The sequence below is a fragment of the Saccharomyces kudriavzevii genome (genome assembly GCF_947243775.1).
Source record: "Saccharomyces kudriavzevii IFO 1802 strain IFO1802 genome assembly, chromosome: 10".
Classification (NCBI taxonomy): domain Eukaryota; kingdom Fungi; phylum Ascomycota; class Saccharomycetes; order Saccharomycetales; family Saccharomycetaceae; genus Saccharomyces; species Saccharomyces kudriavzevii.
Genome location: NC_079281.1, coordinates 494,859 through 514,688, shown reverse-complemented (window position 1 = coordinate 514,688; position 19,830 = coordinate 494,859). Strand labels below are relative to the sequence as shown.

The following is a 19,830-nucleotide window of genomic DNA, read 5'->3' as shown; positions in this document are numbered from 1 at the left end:
TTTGCAGAAACTCAAGTCGCGATATCCCATTCGATCCAAAGAGCTGATAGAAAAATGTCACAGGGTGTTTTTGACATGATGAAAATAACCGAAGATGATGAAAGATATGAATATAAAACAGCGCTAAAGTCGCTCCGTAATTTTTGAGGTCGGCAAAGGATGTACTTAGTCCCTGCGCTGTTTGATCCCTTGTATTACAGACTTTTACTTTGGCTTGGCCGGAACAGTGGTTATCAATAATACTCTTGACAATGATTCCGAGATGAGTCCAGAAAATAAATCCACTGAGATTTTAGTTTTAGGTAGTCATAGAACAAAGGCGACTTGAGGTTAGAAAGTAATACCTGACCTGCAATAAAAAAGGGCTGGTTGAATGTGAGGAATCATAACGCAACAGCTGGAGCTTCTACCTCCACAACAGATGAACTTCATATTCCCATTTAATCACGATGTCATCCAAGACTTCCATCATGATTCGTCACGCAAGACTTTGATTATGAATTATGGCCAAGTTCATTGGATGCCTTGCTGGCCTATAGAAAGTTTTTTATGAAAGAAAAAACCTGGAAGCAATCTTAACATTCCCAATGTACCATGCTATTCGTAATACAAAGAAAATGCTTCATGTGACAGGTGAATATTTTTTATTCATCTCCAACTCTGATATTATATGATAACGAGTAAATAGGAAGCTAAACCTTTGAAATAATGTTAACGATAATAATCTTTATTCTTTGACTTCACTCAATTTGTCTAATAGTATCTGACAAAACTCTTCGATGGCTTCATTATAGTGTATACCACCATAGCGTAACGTATTTAGATAATTTACAGCCAACTCTCTTTGCAGGTCACTATTCATTGTTCCGGAACTTCCATCGCTGACGCTACTAGACAATATTTTGTAAACCTTCGCTAGATGAAATTTCACTGTATTGTAAGTCAATAGTTCCTGTAACTGGGCACTGTTTTGATACATGTCATTGAAAGTTTCTTTTTTTAAGCTATTTTTTATAATGGGGATGCTGTTTACTGGAGAGCTCTTGTTGTTAGCGGCCATCAAAGTAGGTTCTGCTCCAACCTTGAGTTCGTCAACTTCCTTATGGACGTGCTTTCCATCATCTTTGTAACATTTTAAGGAACAGTATCGTACACCACACTTGGGACATTTATATTTACCATCAGCCTCGTGGCATATACCACATTCAACTATAACCGGTGCCATTCAGATATTTAAACTTTTCTATATTGACGTGTACCCCCAATCAGCCGTTTATTAGCACTGTAACATGGCTTGCTGTGTGCTTGCTTTTATCTCATCGCTAACTAACTTTTTCTAATTTTTTCAGTAGCTAAAACTGATATCTGCAAAAAAATAAAAAAATATTAACGTTCCGTACGGGACTCGAACCCGCAGTCTTCTCCTTAGGAGGGAGACGCGTTACCATTACGCCAACGGAACCAACTTGGTTGAAAAGTGATGAATACCACAACACCAAGTCGAATCTTCAACTCACAACTTGCATACTTATCATATTTTTCATCTGAAAACTCCTCAGGTCAATCCAATAAACCAAAATTGCTAGGAAAACTGGAAAAGCTAGGCTTCTCATCTGCCTAAATAACCATGGTTATGCACTGGAACATTTTGAAGGCCATTGGCATAAACGTAATGTATCTTTCAGACTGAATAGTGTTAACGACCTGCCGGGATAGTAAGTGCAGTCTGAAGTTAGAGATCCATCAACTGAACATCAACTTGAAATTTATATATAAAGGATATGCGTCGTTGCATTGAACTTATAGTAAATTCCATGGTTTATCATTATATTGAACATATTCAACTGTTGGACAATAATCAACTATCCATCTATTACTAGTACAATTGATTGATACATTCATCCATGTAGCTAGAAGTTTATCATATGCGGTGTTAAGATGACGCAAATTATCAAGCCACTAAAATAAGATTCAGAACAGTCATCGGTTCTAGTGGGAGCTGAAGCGCAAGGATTGATAATGCAATAGGATCAATGAATAACGACGTATAAAATGAAGGAAGAAATAAGAATGAGATTATGTAAAATTGTCGATTCCCTTTCGTGGATTCCTAAATCCATGAGGAGAACTTCTAGTATATTCTATATACATAATATTACTAACCTTATCAAAAATGGAATCCCGACATTGTCACATGATTTTACTGGACAATAGAACCCCCACAATTGGAGCAAGATTTTATTGAAAAATATCAACATGTCCAAGAAGCGTGTGTTTCACATACCTCTCTTGTATAAGAACGTTCTGCCTGCATTCCTAATCAATACTAGTAATTATCAACAAAACTTCGCTTTGCAGATTCATAACTGGAAAAACAATTTTCTGTTTGTTCATCATTTATCCTCCAGCAAATACCTAAAGATTCTTGAGGCAATTTCTTGGGGCGATAAGTGAATTATATCAAAAACAATTGACTTGAATATATTGAATTAGTGTTACAAATAGGGTATCATTTTTGGGCAATAATATGCAGGTGGCTGCCTCTATTTATGTCTATCTAACTAGTGAAGTATAAAGAGACAGCTTTTGACTTCCCATTACGTGTGGTAATATGCACCATCTTCATCTTCTAGTAAACCCTTCCTCGGAAGGTCAATTTCCCTGAAGTATGCTTTCATCGGAGTATAAATCCTTCGATTATCCTCTGAAGCAGCTTTTGAATCTACTAGTCCACTTGTGTTTAAGGGAGGTGGCTTGGGTCTAATGATGCCACTACTGAACTTTTGGGAACCTTTCATTGTATTCGGTATTGAATCTGATGACTCGCAGAACGCGGTAGAGGCTGTACATTTCAAAGACCTGGTGGAAGATTTTTGACTGATGCCACCAAGAGAATTCAAATCCTCGTATTTTTGAGCATTTATAAAGTTTCTGTTTGGTACCTTTACCTCTTTCATATTATTACTGTCATAAGTACTGAAATATGGTGTGTCTAAGATTGCGGAGAATCTAGTGGCGTGTTGCGCATTGCCATTATCGACAAACGATTCCGTCGTTTCCGTTTTCTCCATTGCCGGAGCAAAACCGTACTCATTTTGACTTTTACATTCGGGCTTCCTTTCTATTAGTTCGATCGTAGAATCGTTATTGGAGGCATATGACGTCTCATTAAATGGTAGCTCGATTCTACTTTCCAGTTCGTTGAAATCATTAAAGGTCCGAGATTCGAGAAGGCTTGTCTTATAAATCGTATTGTCATTTTCTTTTTTTCTTTGTCTTTCAACAAGTTCATCAACATTTTCACTAACGGTGACACAAATATACTCACGTAACCCACTGTATTGTTGATCATTGATTATCTTATAATAAACAAAAATCGAGCAAATGATAGCAAGGAAAAATTTGAACACAAATAATGCCCAAACAATAAACGAAAATAGCATCAGCGACAATATCACTGCTTCTTCATGATTGGTCTGTCCAATATTCTTTATTTTTGTGATTAAGCCACTAAAAGATTCCAGGTCGCCTAGGTCTTCGTTCTTATTGACAGTTACGAGCACTGACCATAGCGTAAGGCCGTTGATGACTTGTCTTGGAGTATCTGTGAAAATTAACCTGATACAGTCCTTCAATTGAAAAAACGTAAAAAATGTCACTTTTTGTCGAAAACCCTTACGCTCAATCATATTATAAACGCAGAATTTAGAATAGTCAAGCACTGAATTAATGTTTCTGGAAAAATTGTTAACGTATGTCAATGAAATATTTCCTGTCCTGTAGATCCTTATTCCCACAATGGCTTCCCATATCAATAGCACGATAGATGCTAAAATGCAACCGCTAAACAACCATTTGGATATTTTGAAAGATATGTATGGCTGGATGATATTGTTTGACCAAGAGTTAAACGCCAGTAATTTAATACATGTGTAAACATCCGATACGAAAAGAGCCACTTTCAGTCCATTCCACCCGACAACACCTATTATGTAGCCCACCACCGTTTTGAACTTGTGGTTTCGAAATAGTTCAACGTCGAGATCGTCAAAAGTCTTTGAATTAATGGAAAACTTCCAGTCGCTGTTAAACATTTTCGGTTTTCTGCTCCCACAGGTTGAGTTTCCATGAACTATTCAGAGTTTCCACTAAACAACCCATAAATATTAGTTATATCAACTACCGAGTACTCCTGTCTCATGGAAAATGGAAGCTGGCGTATCTTCGATGGTTCGGTATTATCTGAAACATCTCTCCGAATTTTCTGCAACATTTCTTTTTTCTGACAAACGCGAAAGCTGACAAAAAGTTGATACCATAACGGAAGTGTAAATTTGGAGTCGAAGATAACATACACAAAACATTGATCGATAAAGTGATGATCATAAGAAGACCAAAGCACTAATCTTTTGTTGAATTGATTACCATATTCCTTATTTCGTACATGTAAGATTTTCTTTTGCCATTAATGGTACTTTCATCCATGATGGTTTCTTCGTCAACACTGATGGCCTCATCTCGCGGTATGAACCATGGCGCCAATTTTCTGCTCCATCTATTCTCCTCGTGATAAAATCTTTCCAGTGTTCTTGAATCCAAATTAAAAGTTGGATCTAGCTCTAAGTCATCGGCTGGTATATTAAGTGTTCTCATTGAATGGTACTTCCGCAGTCTTGCTTGAGCAGCCGCACTTTGATACACACCGTTGTTGCCTTTTGAGGTAAGCAGTGGGCTCAATTGGCTCTGGGAACGTAAAAATGGAGAAGAACTGCGTTTTTTCATGGTTTTTTTAACTGGTGGCAGGTTTATCTCAGGAATGCCTGCAAAGGGATCTGCTTCTTCCTCGGAAACGCTTACCCATCTTAGATTTTGCTCATCAAGAACCATATTACCGACAACCTTTTGATTTCTCGAAGTGGTCCTTGTATTCTGTAGATCGGAATATTTCTTTTGTCTCTTGGTATAATCATTCCGTTGAAGCTTGTTTTTTATCAATAGTGCTTTCCTGTTCGCCGTATCCACATCGCTGAATCTGTTTAAAACATTTTCATTCCCTTCCCACCTCATACTCTTCGGGTTATATACCATGGAACCCTTCTTTATCGGGGTATTATGATCAATTTGTTGCTTTATTGTCTTGATTTTAGCTGGTCCGTTGAGTTGCACATTTTGAGAGGAACGATGTCTCATTGGTCGTTCCTCTTTAAAGGAGTCCAGTTCTTGCTGGGTGTTCCATTCTCGTTCTCGCCTATGAAGGCCCGGAGTTAACAGTTCGTCATGTTTAATTATATCATACTGTGTAGGTGATATCTTTAATGGCAAAGATGAAGCAGAATTTTTTTTCAAGAAAGGAGGTTGATCAAGGCCCTCTTTATGGTTCAACAAAAACGTTTCATCGAGTGATTCATCCTCCAATTTTTCAAATCCTGTTAGAGACTCCCCTTCATCATCTGAACTGAATTTCGCCAAAATCGTGTCTTGTGTATCGTTGTCATCTTCGTGGTCAAGCCTTCGCTGTTCTTCTTCCTCCTCCTCTTGAATCACCGGCCTGACTAAAGCTAAGTTTGGCAGAGATTTCTTGAACCTTACGGAATTTCCAGCCCATAAGTTTCGTGAAGATACACTGTTTGATAGAATCCTTTTTGGTTTAAGTTCCATCATTGATCTAGGCTGTTTTAATCTTGGCTTTTCATCAAAATTCAATCTCCTGTCAAACTCTTCTACGAGAGCTTCGCCCTTGAAAGGAGTGGTCCCACATCTGTTTCTCAAATGGAAATTTGTTTTTATGGCATCATCAAAATTATCTTTTTTGTTTTGAAATTCCTGGAAGTCGTTCAAAAATTCATCATCTTGATCCACTTCCATATCTTGATCATTGTCACCTTGCTTATCAGACCAAAATGCTCCAGCACTGTTCGAAAAAATCGTTCCTGTGTCTGAAGTACCTACTGATGATGGGGTTGGTATATACGTTGATGTACTCAATGGTGGCGCGTTATCCCTCGATGGAGATGTTTCATGGGGCTGAAATCGAGGAAGTGTTGTATTCAATTCTTCAAAGGAAGTTTCCGGCTCCTCCAAACCGTTTAGCGTGAGAGGCCTACTGGACATAACATATAAACGTTCCAATTAATGTAAAATCTTTCCAACCTTTGATTTTGTGCTGCTTTTCGCAAGTTTTTTTTCCTGCATGCTTAATATCCCAATTCACACATTTTTGGATGTTATTTTGTTTATTATTCGCGGGATGCCATAAGACGCCCTCAAGAGAGGACAATCAATAGCTTGACATAAAGATCCAGGAAAGAAAAGAAGAAAACAGATAAGTTTTTCCTTCCTCTATACAACGTCAATACTATATAGTCATACTCATACTCTCTTATATACTGTCACTCTGTCTTCCTATCAATGTAAGTCCAGGCCTCGTTTTCGCGTTTTCAGTAACTAAATTATCCCCAAACACATCGATTACAGTTAACTTAGGATTTTGCTCACCCAACATTTGGATGATTGAGTCATTCACACAACGCACAAACCCAAGATCTATATATGTCAAGTTAGGACAGGCTAAGGCCACAAATGCTTCCTCAGTTAGCTCTTTCAATGAATTGAAGCTTAAACTAATCAGGCTATCTTTTGCTCCATTGAGCAGTAACTCTATAACCGCCATATCACCTAACTGCAAGCACCTTCTAAAGCTGCATTTGGTTAGCTTATTTAGTTCCACTTTATTGAAGAAGTACACCAATGAATCTGTAGTTATCTGATCAGATTCTTCTAAACTTAGAACCTCCAATCGGCATTTTTCAGGTATAAATGCAGTCAGACCATTAATTATCATTGAATCGGTCAATTCTGCACAGCCGTTCAAGACTAATGTCCGTAATGTGCCTCCCACTTGGCCCAAAATGTTTATGATGATCTCATCGTTGACATCTTCTTCGTTAAATGGGTATTCGATACAGAGGGTATGAAAGTCGTCGTTAACTAGATATTGCGGCAGCAAAGCGTAGTTTGAAACTGAATCCAGCCTGGATAACCCAAAAGAAACCAAGCTCGAACTACAATTGACCAACAGATTGGATAACGATCTATCTGTGAAGCGATGCGTATTTGAGATATGGAATTCTTTTAGCCTATCTTTCATGATTGTAAAGAAAGCTTCCCATGTGTCCTCATTAATCAAAAAGGGACCATCCAAATATAGTGCTTCTAAGTTCGGTAGCTTCTCAGCAATGTAAAGCAGTGATTCGTTATTTAGTTGTCCACACATTTGCAACGATAACTTAGTTAGGTGCGGTGAAAAAATTGCTAATGTCTTGTAGCCATCAAACGAAATTTTAGAGCAATCATTGAAAGTCAACTTTGTCAAATCTGTCTTCAAGAAAAGTTGCAAAGTGTGATCATTTAAGGCCCTATTCTTCGATAGCGCCTTGGCCAAATTATTCAAGTTTGCAGTAGATACACCACCGAGCACATCTCTCAATCTATTAAATACCAACTTTGAAGATTCATTAGCGTCCTTCTGCCACTTGTAGATGTTCTCACTAATTTTCCCAATACAAAGACTTTGTAAGCTAGACACTTTATTTACGCGTCTATCCAACAAATCAGCAGCTCTTTTACGCTTTCTACGACGATTTTGAATGATTTTTGCGGCGGCTTTCTTCTTTTTAGCTAATAACTTCCGATTATTGGCTGTACTTAAGCTAATTGGAGTGCCAGACACACTGCTAGTTTCATATTCTTCTTCATCACTATCTGCAGTCACTAATTTCATTCTAGCTTCATAAGAAACCTCAACTTTTCCACTCTCGGTATCGCTACCTGTTTCAACGTCATCAAGCTCTTTATCATCGACCACTTGAGAATTCTCCGCTGTTAAGTCATCATCGTCCACATCTTCTACATCTTCCTTCTTTTCATCATTCTCATCCCTACGCTTCTTCGACTGTTGGTACCATCGCTGTTTAATATTCTCAGCGCTAATCCCTTCTTCTCTCAGAAACTGAGTTAAGGCAGAATTTGGACCCTTAACTTCATTTTCGCCACCTTTTTTTGGCCTATTTCTACTCCGATACATTCAATATAAACTTATAAACCTAGCTTTAGTTGCTATCTCTCTGAAGTCTTTTCAGATAGTGGTAAGGCTTATTATAATGCAGCAACTATATTCACTTCCATAATATCACTTTTTTCCTTCTTCTTGGATTAACATCTTTACTTTTCCGGTAAGTCTGAAAAAGTAGTAAAAATAAAATGCGCAAGCCCGGAATCGAACCGGGGGCCCAACGATGGCAACGTTGGATTTTACCACTAAACCACTTGCGCTGGTATTTGTTGAAGTGTTGAACCTAACGAAATTCTAACACAAAAGATAATTTGTGGATACTTGCCCCAATGCGAGACGTTGATGTAATTTGCGGGATGCAGCTTACCTAAATCTAACATATAGAACTTAGTATATACTTGAAGACTGAAGTCATAGAAAGTCGGATTCTAACTAATTGTTCTGTTGGAACAGGTAGGTTCATCGTTATTCACACAAGTAATCGTGGTTCTAGGGCATTCGGATGACAAAGGCTTTAACTACTATTCTTCTCAGGATAAGGAATATTGAAACGTCATCCGATTGGTGGGTACAATGAAGTAAAAGAACTATCAATTGACATCAACTCGAGATTTTAATTTGCAGGATATGAGTCGTTACATTGACCTTATTGTAAATTCTCTAATTCAGTGTTATATTGAATTTAATTGAGCTGTTCAATCGCTGTGTGTCTTACATACCTCTCTTATATAGTATGAGATGGGTCTGCTTTTATTTATAATTAGTATTACTAATTATCAAAAACAATGGTGTTTGAGTACATATTGAGATAATCACTGATACGGTCAAGGCGCCAGCACTTTTATGGATTGGGATAGGGTTCGGTGCTCAACAAACCATCTGCAATAGTTAAAGCCATTACTATTGATTTTTCACTTTAACGAACCACTGACACAAAACGAACGTGAGGCATGAATTAAGAAGATGGAGGTATGAAAACGAATATCTCTTTGAGATTTCGGAAAATAAGTTTTCTGCATGACATACGTGGGACAGTTGAACTCCACGCACTAGCTGCTCTTGTCAGTTCTTTCCTTTTTCTTGGAAGTAGTTTATGAATATCCTTACGTCTGATTCTCTTATCACTACTTGGTTGCCGATTAATCATGTGACAGTATCGGCGTTTTTCTTCCTATTATGATGAGTTTACGATGGAGAGGGATTAAAAATGAGCGTTCAAAGCCTTTCATTCAATTAAGACCATAGCAGAAAAATGGGTACAGCTTTGCACAAAGTAGAATCAAGCAAGTTATCCGATCTCGTTTCAGTGACTACCCAAATACAAAGCATTTCAAAAAAAAAAAAGCTCTCTATTTAAGTATAAAATTCTCAGTAAAGTTTTGCTATGTTATCAGCAGCTGTCTTGCCAAAGACAACACATTCCAATAAACTGGATCCACCCAATCTGTTGGCTCCATGAACACCGCCTGATACTTCGCCGGCAGCAAAAAGGCCATTGGACAAGACGCTCTGCGAATTCTTTCTAATTACTTGGGAGTTTTCGTTGATTTTCACACCACCCATGGTAAAATGAACAACTGGCGTAATTTCACCAATATAAACAGTTGTTTCAGGCGAGATATCTCTACCAAAGGTATTAACTATTAATGGTCTATCAAATCTGTCCTTGGTGTTAACGTCAGAATAGCCTTTTAATTCGTCAACTAATTCAGAGGTTGTAGTCTGTAAGTCATAGTTTTTAACCAAATCCTTAATGGTCACTTTTTTGATCAAGTTCTTGGACATGTAAAAATTTATATTATTTGTGTAATTCTCATAAACCTTGTCACTCAAAATCAAAAGAGCTCTGTTATCATTTTTCGGACACTTGGACTGTATTTCAAGGGTCACTGCATCTCGAGTGTTCAATTCATTAGTAAATCTTCGACCGGTGATAGGGTGTAATAAGATGCCACCTAAACCTCTCAATGCCTCTGCGGCCAAAAATTTCCAGGTATTTTTACGGTCATCCGGGTCAATAAAGCCAGTGGGGTGAACTTGCACTTGATCCATATCAATTAATTCAGCACCTAACCTCGAAAGAATTTTTTGCCCATCGCCTGTTGTTTGCTTGCCGTTTGTAGTTGGCAAATGGACCAAATTTGGTGAATATTCTCCTAACATTTCCTTAGAAAAACCGAAGCCACCTGAGCAAAAAACGACATTGCGAGATTTCAGGATTTGGCGGCTGCCATTCTCATCTAAGTACAATACACCGGTAATATGACCGTCATTATCCAGTTCGATATCGACTACTTCACTGTTCAGCATAATCTTCATAAGTTTAGAATTTTGAGAGGAAATGTCTTTTAATCTTTTGGACAGCGCTTGTACAATTTCAAATCCCGGTGGTAATTTACCAGAGGATCTATGAGTCCTTGGAACAGAATGACCGCCCAATTGTGCAAGAAGATCTAGTTTCAAACCAAATTCTGTTTGTAGCCATTTAATAGCGCCCTTAGATTCCTTGGTCAACTTGCCCATCAATGAAGGAACTCCTCTTCCCTTAGCGGAATGAATGGTGTCTTCCAAAAATAATTCAGAAGTGTCCATGATTTTTAAGTTTTGTTGAGTGCCTGTGTGGGCACCATTAATACCACTTGATGCCTTGATAGAGTTCCCACCGATGGAAGCGGCCTTATCCAGCAGCACTACGGGAATTTTATATTTGCTTATGAGATGGTTACTCGTGGTTAGACCTGCTAGTCCGGAACCAACAACCACCACCGGCTGTTTCAATGACATTTGATCTGTGCTGCTTAACTGTCTTTTCAGAATTATTATCAATACGAATATTGATACGTAAGTGAAAACCCTTCTCACAGATCTAGCCATTTCCTCAGCTTTAGGTTGATATAAAAATACTACGGTGTTCTATGAGTGTTTCCCTTTTAGGCTGTTTTGCTTCGAATGTGTATTTCTTAGCAGAGATATTTTCACGCTGTTACCATTTTTTTCTCAGTCAGCTCGTAAAGGGAAACGAAAGATGTTGGCCTGGGAATCCGCCATGGTATATAAAGAGCAAATTGAGAGTATAAATATGCACTTGCATTAGTGCACGTTATGTAATATATCTACCTTGACGAGTAATGAACCGTGGGGAAAATAACGCTTGTATTTACTCAATTCGCATGTGGAGTAGCCACATTTAGGAACGGGATGACAAAAAAAGTCTGCGTTCGTTTCTCAACTACATGTGAGGTAACAATACTTATCACGGCGGTGGGCGGAACGCTTGTCTCCTATTTTTCCTCCAGATACCCTTTATGGTTAGAGATTCAGTTCCTCCATGAGTTTTTTCTTTCTTCTTTGCACCAACCAATGCTCCATGTCAGAAAGTGTCGGTACATGCATTTCTTGTGTCTGCTGTGTTGTTTCTTCTTCCTCGCGCTCATTCACGGGCACATTGTAATGTGCCTTCAAAATAGGCGTCCAGTTGGTTTCAAATTCCGTTAAAGCTGCTGTGGCTTTACCATGATAGTAAAAATCATTCTTATTCCTCGGTACGCGTTTTATGTTCACAATATCCGTACTGTTCTGCTTTTGAGACTCCTGCCATTCTTTCACTTCGGGCAATTCCAAGGCTCTTCCGAAATATCTCTTCCCATGTATCAGCTTCCCCGCATTTGCCAAAAGATGACCGTCCTCTAGTGTCTTCCTCTTTGTTTTTTTCTCCATAAGTGTATGGTTAATGTGCCACTGCCACCTCTTCCACTCTTTGAAAAGATCATTAAGTTCGTCGTTGAGTTCCGCAATCTGTACTTCATTTAAAGACGGATCATATATTCTTGTACTCTTTTGTTGAATCTCTTTACTTACCTGTCGTTTCCATTCATTGGCTTCTTTTAGAGACTTTATCCTGGAGACGTTCTTGGGCCTCTTATAACGTGAGTAATCTTTATATCCAGTCGCAGACTCTGCCTGTTGTTCTTGAAACCGCACCAAGACCGAGTTAGCCTTATCCACATTCCTACTCATGTTAAATTCACACGTGCTTAGTAGTTGACGAAGTTTGCTAGTTTTACAATGTACAATGTGACACTTTTATTTGCTCTACTATGCTTCCTGAAATTCGTTTTCCGCACAGCGCAAAAGGAATTTACGGGAAAAAAAAGGTATAATAGGGCAAATAATCATTGACATCGTGATGTAAACGAAAAATTAACAATGAAGCCCCTCAAGATACAGTAAAGGTTTTGAGATGAAGGAGAATGACATGGATAATGGTGTAGATAAATGGATAGATAACGAGGCTAGCCGCAGCGATCATCATAATAACAACAGTACCAACTTGATGAAGAAAGCCATTATAAACAATGAGCAAATTGACAGATCGCAAGACATCGATAATGCTAAAGAGATGTTAAGAAAGATATCAAGTGAAAGCAGTTCACGCAGAAGCTCCCTGTTGAATAGAGATTCATCTCTTGTGAATGGCAATACAGGCAGCGGTGGTGGTACAGGCATCAACGGAACAAGAGGGAGTTCCAAAAGCAGCAATACTCATTTTCAGTATGCCTCCACGGCATATGGTGTAAGAATGTTGAGCAAAGATATCTCGAATACCAAAGTGGAGCTAGATGTGGAAAACTTGATGATTGTCACGAAACTGAACGATGTGTCGCTATACTTCTTGACAAGAGAATTGGTGGAATGGGTATTGGTCCATTTCCCACGTGTGACCGTTTACGTTGACTCTGAATTGAAGGACAGCAAAAAATTTGCCGCTGGCGAGTTATGCGAGGACAGCAAATGTAGACAATCACGGATCAAATACTGGACGAAGGATTTCATCAGGGAGCATGACGTCTTTTTCGACTTGGTGGTGACTTTAGGTGGTGACGGTACGGTGCTCTTCGTGAGTTCCATTTTTCAAAGACACGTACCGCCTATCATGTCATTTTCGTTGGGGTCTTTAGGTTTCCTGACGAATTTCAAGTTCGAACACTTCAGGGAGGACTTACCACGGATAATGAATCATAAAATCAAGACTAACTTACGGTTGAGGTTAGAATGCACTGTTTATCGCAGACACCGTCCTGAAGTCGACCCAAACACGGGAAAGAAGATATGTGTGGTGGAAAAGTTAAGCACGCACCACATTTTGAACGAAGTGACCATTGATCGTGGTCCGAGTCCATTCCTGTCCATGTTGGAATTGTACGGGGATGGCTCATTAATGACCGTGGCGCAGGCGGATGGGTTGATTGCTGCGACTCCAACGGGGTCGACTGCATATTCGTTAAGCGCCGGCGGGTCGTTAGTGTGCCCCACGGTGAACGCGATTGCATTAACGCCCATTTGCCCGCATGCGTTGAGTTTTAGACCTATCATCCTACCGGAGAGCATAAACCTGAAGGTGAAAGTCTCGATGAAATCGAGAGCTCCAGCATGGGCGGCCTTTGATGGTAAGGATAGGATTGAATTGCAGAAGGGAGATTTTATTACGATATGTGCCAGTCCATATGCCTTCCCCACGGTGGAGGCCTCGCCTGATGAGTTTATCAACAGCATCAGCCGACAATTGAACTGGAACGTGAGAGAACAACAAAAGTCCTTCACCCACATTCTGTCGCAGAAGAATCAAGAAAAGTACGCGCATGAGGCAAACAAAGTCAAAGATCAAGCGGAACCTTTGGAAGTCATAAGAGATAAGCTGTCGGTGAAAATCGATGCTAGCAAGGAGAATGAAGGTGGTAGCGACGACGAGAGCGACGACGAGAGCGAGAACTGCGAAGCTTGCAAACTGAAGCCTTCAGGCATAACGAAACCTTCACAAGCAAGGTTCTCGGTCTAATATACACACCTGTATTTGGAAAAAAAAAAAAAAATTCGGGAATAAATAACGTTTTTAACAATAATATAACTATAAAAATAAATAGGGACCTAGACGTCGAATTGTCTAGCTCCTTCCTTTTCGGTTACAGGGGTTCGGAGGGGGCGTGAATGTAAGCGTGACATAACTAATTACATGGTATGGTAAAAGAAAAAGGGCTCGTTTATTCACAAGCTTTTTTCAAGTAGGTAATCAGGTCGTTTCTGTCCTTCTCCTTCTTCAAACCACCGAAGGCCATCTTGGTGCCAGGAATATACTTCTTCGGGTTGGTCAGGTAGTCGGACATGTTATTTTCGTCCCATAGCACATTTTTCTTGATGTTAGCGTCTGTGTAAGAGTACCCTTCGGCTTGGCCGGAGTTTCTGCCAAAAACACCGTGCAAGTTTGGACCAACCTTGTGTGGACCGCCCTTTTCTACGGTGTGGCATTGGAGACATCTGGTCTTGAAAAGAGTAGCGCCCTTCTTTGCGGAACCGGCCTTGAATTCAGTCATTGTTATTTGCAAATGTATGTGTGTTTGTGTGTGGGCTTGTAATGCGTTACGTTGAGGATTTGAGAAAGAATACGAAACACATCTACCAGAGAAAAGAAAGAAAACAAGAGACAGGAGGGAGAACCCGAGAATTATATACTTGCATCAGCCCACACATGCTATGTGCTCGTGTGTATGTGTCAGCACTAGAGTTGCCTGGCCATCCACGCTATATATACACACCTAGCGGATCTGCTCGAGGATTGCCCACGCGTGGGCTTGATCCACCAACCAACGTTCACCAAATGAACTGGTGCTTTCGCCTCTCGTCTGCCACTGTCCGTTAAGCCCGGGACCAAAACCGCCCGGAGACATCGGCGGTTTTGTCCCGGAGGTTTGAAATCTGGGCGGGAAATTGAATACCCATAAAAAAGATTACCCTTCTCAAGAAACTGGTATCATGTTGTACGAATTAGACGATCCATTTTTTTTCCAAGAATTATCTTTTTTTTTTCCAAGAGTATTTTTTTTTGTCGTTTTTTTCCTTGTTCACCTTTTTTTTTTTCCAGTTTGCATCCTTCTGCATTCTTTTCTATGGGTTTTTTTTTTTTTTTTTTTCCATTGTTCGTTTCGTTGCCTGTTTTTTTGCCCTATTGTTCTCGAGCCTAAAAATTTTTCTCCGTCCTGCCTTCTTTTCTTCGTTCAAAGTTTCCTGTTCTATTGTTTTCCTGGCGAACTCATTGTTCTCGGAACTCAGATATATTCAGGTCAATTTAGCGAACTTCAATTGACTTTTTTCTTGTGATTTCAACTTGCCTTTTGAACTTGTTCTTGTTGTTTTCTTCTACAGTTTAGTTCCCTTATTTGGTCCTACTTCTTGCCCAGAAAAATAGAAATCATACACATATTTCATTCACATACAGAAACATGTCTGACGAAGAACACACCTTTGAAAATGCCGACGCTGGTGCCTCCGCCACCTACCCAATGCAATGTTCTGCCTTGAGAAAGAGTGGTTTCGTTGTCATCAAGGGTAGACCATGTAAGATTGTCGACATGTCTACTTCCAAGACCGGTAAGCACGGTCACGCCAAGGTCCATTTGGTCACTCTTGACATTTTCACTGGTAAGAAGTTGGAAGATTTGTCTCCATCTACTCACAATCTGGAAGTTCCATTTGTTAAGAGAAGCGAGTACCAATTGTTGGACATTGACGATGGTTTCTTGTCATTGATGACCATGGACGGTGAAACCAAGGATGACGTCAAGGCTCCAGAAGGTGAATTGGGTGACACCATGCAAGATGCTTTCGATGAAGGTAAGGACTTGATGGTCACTATCATCTCCGCCATGGGTGAAGAAGCTGCCATCTCCTTCAAGGAATCTCCAAGATCTGATTAGAAATCTTATTTATACTTTTTATATAATGTTATAATAATCATAATCATAATCATTCATCGCATTGGCCCTGTCGCCACTATACATGAATGTTACGTTGTAAGCATCGATGGTACTTAGTCATTTACAACGGAGTGGCTTTTTTTTTTCACGAGTACTCTTCCCCGTAATGTCATAAGATACAATAAAATGATTACTCTATAACGATTGACGCAGACCGTAGACTTCACAATAGACCCCGAAACTCCAGGATATTAAATGGTGGCGATCATAGCTATTTATTAACACTTTAAATAAGTACGCGGCAAGATATCTCGCTAAACTTATCAAAACGAAGGAATTTCAGACATAAAATGCTTGCTACCTTGCTACTTATGGGGTATATTTGTTGTTCTACGTGTGTTTTTCATGCGAGTCAGCAACGACTAATTGCTCGCGGCGGTAATGGAACCAGCGTTGGCAATTTGGAAGAGGACCATCGGAATTTTATCCGCATAATATTATGGCAGAACCCATTTTTTTTTGCGTTCTACTGTCATCGAAATAGTCACTATACAAGCGGAGGGCGGAAAAGTGGTTACCTCATCAAATTCTGCGAACAGGGTTATTTAAAGCGGCGGCGAAATGATTCCTCTAACGTCGCCTTATTCAGCTGTCTGTGATCCTATGTGCAAACGGGAGCCTCGCACTCTTTTCTTCACCAGAACTATTGGAAATGCGTAGGGTGACCTTAGTGATGCAATCAATCAAATTTGCGATTTACGGCTACTTTTCAACTTTCGACGACATGACCTAGGCCGCCATCTTCTGAACCATATTTTCTGCTCCACTTCTTGCGGTTGGTCCGCGCGCATGGTGTTCTCAACTTGTCTGTTCAGCAGCTTTCCGGTTAACAAATCGATACCATAGTAACGATGGTGAAAAAGTCCAGGAATGAAGATACTGAAGCGGTAGTCGTCCAACAAAACCAAGCCAAAAAAACGAATCTGGTTTTATCCATCAACAGTTTCAACACCACTCGAACCTCTTTTAGGAAGATCTCGCAAAGATGCAGATATCAAGGGAAGTTGGGTAAGAGTTCCTCATCTTTGCTACAGCTTACGGAATGTTCATCACAGAAGTTTACTATACGCGCGCTGGTATGTAACAGAAAGAAACAAACTTCGCAGATTACAGAAACTAAACCTGAAAAAGACCCTGTGTGGCGTGCCCGAGCTCCTCATCACCGCTGTTTTAGCACCTACATACTCGGTGAGAGCTGCGGGTTAATTCAGCTACGAGTGACCGACCGAATTTTTCTCAGCTGTTTTTTTCCGAGTCCAATGTCGCAGCGAGTTGGCAAAAAAGCTTTAATAACTGGTGCTCCAGCAGATTAATCTGCTAGACGATGGGCACAGAATTTGTATCAAATTTCTATCACATTGGGGCATTTCCTCACACACAGACTGAGGAGCGTGCTAGTAAATGTGCCGCGGCATCGCTAGTACGGCCGTTGCAACTGGACCTCTGTTAAGTGCATCATGATTTTTATAAATGCATGGTAGTTCAAGCTTCAAAAAACGGTACCTTTTCCGTCGTCATGTCCTGAAATTGATGAACGCAAGTCTATTTTTCTTCAGATACTTTACCTTTCAATTCAATGAGTGTGCGTTACCTCAACACCGCCAAATAATTATCACCGAGTTTCCGCCCTCAACCCCATACTAACTCCCTGAAAACCTAGAATACTTTTCTTTTTCCCTGCCATCGTTGTAATTTTGCCATCCTGCGAGACTCACTCGATTATGAATTCCGCTTGAACTCTGTGACAATCATCGGGATTTGATAAATCGACTGGTCCAACAAAAACTACCCTGGAATAAAAGATGTTCTACGGCCTTCCCGTCCTCATAGTGTTCATAATGATTCATTTCTTTCATAATAACGAGGCAACTTGGCCGAGTGGTTAAGGCGAAAGATTAGAAATCTTTTGGGCTCTGCCCGCGCAGGTTCAAATCCTGCAGTTGTCGTTATTTTTTGCGTACTTTTTGACACTTGCATGGACACTGCCGCCTACAATCGGAGACGTCACTCCATAGTTGAAAATGATACTTTTTTTCGTCCCTACATGTACGTACTATATGCGTTATATCTGAATATCTTCGTCATCTTGTTGTTTGGATTTGTGAATTTCCAATAACTTGGAGAATTTGTTTTTGTCTAAGCCGTTCCATCTATAAACTCTCAGCCCGCCGTCCACTTGATGAACAGATATTTCCACTGATAAAATTTCTTGCAATCCGGCCAAAATCTTGCTTGCCTCATTTGCACCAATAGGGTTGTTACTGTCTTGTAGACTGTCCACGACCAGTGAGCTGAGATAAGTTTCCGTGTAAGGCTGGCCCCAAGTCAGCGAAAAGAGGATATCAAACACCTGAGTCATTTTCATCGCTAGAAATTGTTGATAGCGCCTTTGTCTTTGTGAAAGCAACGCAGCCGAACGTCTCTCTCTCTCGCGCAGTCGATCCATTAGGTTTGCCTGCGAATCAGGAGTTTTTTCTTTGTACATGAAATTTTCCTTCTTGTTCGATAGATACCTGCAATTATTGAGCGCGTTAGCATCAGAACTCTTTGTTAGCACTTTGCTGCCCGAAATGCCCTTAAGATTAGTGCTTGATCTTCTTTTATTTATTTTAAAAATGGGTATATCAGTGATAATGTCATCCTTGGACACTATCACTTGCTGGTACCACACCTCAGTCTTCTCCACAAATGCCAAAGTTCTAGACTTATTGGTCAAAGTCACAAGGTTGTCTCTTTTGGGCAGGGTCATGGTCAGTTCGCCCCTGGAGTTCAGCTCAACCACGTATGCGTCAGACCAAATGGTCAACAGCTTCAAAATGTCATCCTGCACTATTTTTCTTTGCATCATGTTGGATATCTGAGGCAGCAAAACGTGCAGTTCTGGTGAAGTCCCTGTGGATCTGGAGAGCGCATTCAAAGATAACACGGTTTCACAAACAGTAAACAATTCCTTGATGAATTTCATAGCTTCTTGCAGTTTCAAAATGTTAAGTTCGCGCGGGTAGTACTGCTGGGCCACTTTCGGGAAGGCCTTGATTTGCTGCTGCAACAATTGGTTGGCAATCGTGCCCTCCCCTTCACCACCGATGGCCGTAGCAAGTGGAGGCCATACGGTCAACGAAACGATATTCGCACGAGCGTCTATCTGGAGGGGCGAAGTAGTATGCATACCCTGAGACCAACGGGCCAACAGGGTTCCTGTGTGGAATAGGAGACATTCAGGCTCATCTATGGTCACCCAAGAGTTGTCTGTGGCCGCCATAGTCGATGGTTTGTATCGGATGCCCCTGGCACAGGGAAAGATAGTCAACAGGCCTGTCGGCAGAAGAGTAACGTAATCCCTCTCAAATTGATATTGGAAATCGTCCCCGGTGGGGAGCACCGTAGCACTCACGTCTGCAGCATCCTGGGCGTTATAGTTATCATTAAAATAACGAGTCAACTTGGCAGCAAAGTGAGTACTGCTGATGCAGTCCTGCAATTCACCGCTAGAAACCACGCTTTTCATAGATAATTGCGCAAAGAACACACCCAATTTCAACAACCTACCATAGATCGAGCGCAGCGACTCATTCTTGCACTTCCGGTCAAAGTGCAACTGAGGATCAGTGTCAAAGATGTACTGTTCCAGCCAAACATCGTCCTCTAGCGGCAATGTACCAGTGAAGTTCGCATCGAACCCTTGGCTCGTGTCAGCCGGGTCCGTTGCCGTAAGCTCTTCCAGCAGTTCATCCAGCACCGCCTTGTTAGCATAGTTCTTCAACAGAAAAGTATCATACTGCAGCAACACGGCTCTCACCACTGGCAGCAACTGCTCTTCGTCTGAAACCCGATCCAAATCTATTACGGGCACGCGCAGCAACTGCCTTCTCCTGCTATTCTCTGCACCGCTCATATACCACAATTCTGCAATACTTAACTCAATGCCGTAACACCAACCCAATCAACTAG

General features: G+C 40.5%; 10 protein-coding genes and 3 non-coding genes across 13 annotated transcripts; 3 read left to right on the top strand and 10 right to left on the bottom strand.

Moving 5' to 3' along the window:
• Positions 1-727: 727 nt before the first annotated feature.
• Positions 728-1,225, bottom strand: HIT1 (Hit1p; the record flags this gene model as incomplete). The annotated part of the gene is made up of 1 exon (XM_056229099.1): positions 728-1,225. One exon carries the CDS (start codon positions 1,223-1,225, stop codon positions 728-730), a length of 498 nt encoding a protein of 165 aa, XP_056083152.1.
• Positions 1,226-1,390: 165 nt separating this feature from the next.
• Positions 1,391-1,462, bottom strand: Skdi_10.trna21R. Its single transcript has one exon. It is a non-coding gene; the product is annotated as a tRNA-Arg (tRNA).
• A 1,135-nt stretch (positions 1,463-2,597) lies between these two features.
• On the bottom strand, positions 2,598-4,094 carry KCH1 (Kch1p; the record flags this gene model as incomplete). Its single annotated transcript, XM_056229098.1, has 1 exon — positions 2,598-4,094. One exon carries the CDS (start codon positions 4,092-4,094, stop codon positions 2,598-2,600), a length of 1,497 nt encoding a protein of 498 aa, XP_056083151.1.
• A 307-nt stretch (positions 4,095-4,401) lies between these two features.
• Positions 4,402-6,111, bottom strand: BFA1 (Bfa1p; the record flags this gene model as incomplete). Its single annotated transcript, XM_056229097.1, has 1 exon — positions 4,402-6,111. The coding sequence occupies one exon, from the start codon at positions 6,109-6,111 to the stop codon at positions 4,402-4,404; it is 1,710 nt and encodes a 569-aa protein (XP_056083150.1).
• Positions 6,112-6,379: 268 nt separating this feature from the next.
• Positions 6,380-8,083, bottom strand: RAD7 (UV-damaged DNA-binding protein RAD7; the record flags this gene model as incomplete). The annotated part of the gene is made up of 1 exon (XM_056229096.1): positions 6,380-8,083. The coding sequence occupies one exon, from the start codon at positions 8,081-8,083 to the stop codon at positions 6,380-6,382; it is 1,704 nt and encodes a 567-aa protein (XP_056083149.1).
• A 177-nt stretch (positions 8,084-8,260) lies between these two features.
• Skdi_10.trna20G lies at positions 8,261-8,331 on the bottom strand. The gene has a single exon. It is a non-coding gene; the product is annotated as a tRNA-Gly (tRNA).
• Positions 8,332-9,439: 1,108 nt separating this feature from the next.
• OSM1 (fumarate reductase) lies at positions 9,440-10,945 on the bottom strand (the record flags this gene model as incomplete). The annotated part of the gene is made up of 1 exon (XM_056229095.1): positions 9,440-10,945. The coding sequence occupies one exon, from the start codon at positions 10,943-10,945 to the stop codon at positions 9,440-9,442; it is 1,506 nt and encodes a 501-aa protein (XP_056083148.1).
• A 435-nt stretch (positions 10,946-11,380) lies between these two features.
• Positions 11,381-12,088, bottom strand: ISY1 (Isy1p; the record flags this gene model as incomplete). Its single annotated transcript, XM_056229094.1, has 1 exon — positions 11,381-12,088. The coding sequence occupies one exon, from the start codon at positions 12,086-12,088 to the stop codon at positions 11,381-11,383; it is 708 nt and encodes a 235-aa protein (XP_056083147.1).
• A 223-nt stretch (positions 12,089-12,311) lies between these two features.
• On the top strand, positions 12,312-13,907 carry UTR1 (NADH/NAD(+) kinase; the record flags this gene model as incomplete). The annotated part of the gene is made up of 1 exon (XM_056229093.1): positions 12,312-13,907. One exon carries the CDS (start codon positions 12,312-12,314, stop codon positions 13,905-13,907), a length of 1,596 nt encoding a protein of 531 aa, XP_056083146.1.
• Positions 13,908-14,109: 202 nt separating this feature from the next.
• CYC1 (cytochrome c) lies at positions 14,110-14,439 on the bottom strand (the record flags this gene model as incomplete). Its single annotated transcript, XM_056229091.1, has 1 exon — positions 14,110-14,439. One exon carries the CDS (start codon positions 14,437-14,439, stop codon positions 14,110-14,112), a length of 330 nt encoding a protein of 109 aa, XP_056083145.1.
• Positions 14,440-15,345: 906 nt separating this feature from the next.
• On the top strand, positions 15,346-15,819 carry ANB1 (translation elongation factor eIF-5A; the record flags this gene model as incomplete). Its single annotated transcript, XM_056229090.1, has 1 exon — positions 15,346-15,819. One exon carries the CDS (start codon positions 15,346-15,348, stop codon positions 15,817-15,819), a length of 474 nt encoding a protein of 157 aa, XP_056083144.1.
• A 1,924-nt stretch (positions 15,820-17,743) lies between these two features.
• On the top strand, positions 17,744-17,825 carry Skdi_10.trna19S. The gene has a single exon. It is a non-coding gene; the product is annotated as a tRNA-Ser (tRNA).
• Positions 17,826-17,941: 116 nt separating this feature from the next.
• On the bottom strand, positions 17,942-19,774 carry TAH11 (Tah11p; the record flags this gene model as incomplete). Its single annotated transcript, XM_056229089.1, has 1 exon — positions 17,942-19,774. One exon carries the CDS (start codon positions 19,772-19,774, stop codon positions 17,942-17,944), a length of 1,833 nt encoding a protein of 610 aa, XP_056083143.1.
• Between the last annotated feature and the right edge of the window lie 56 nt (positions 19,775-19,830).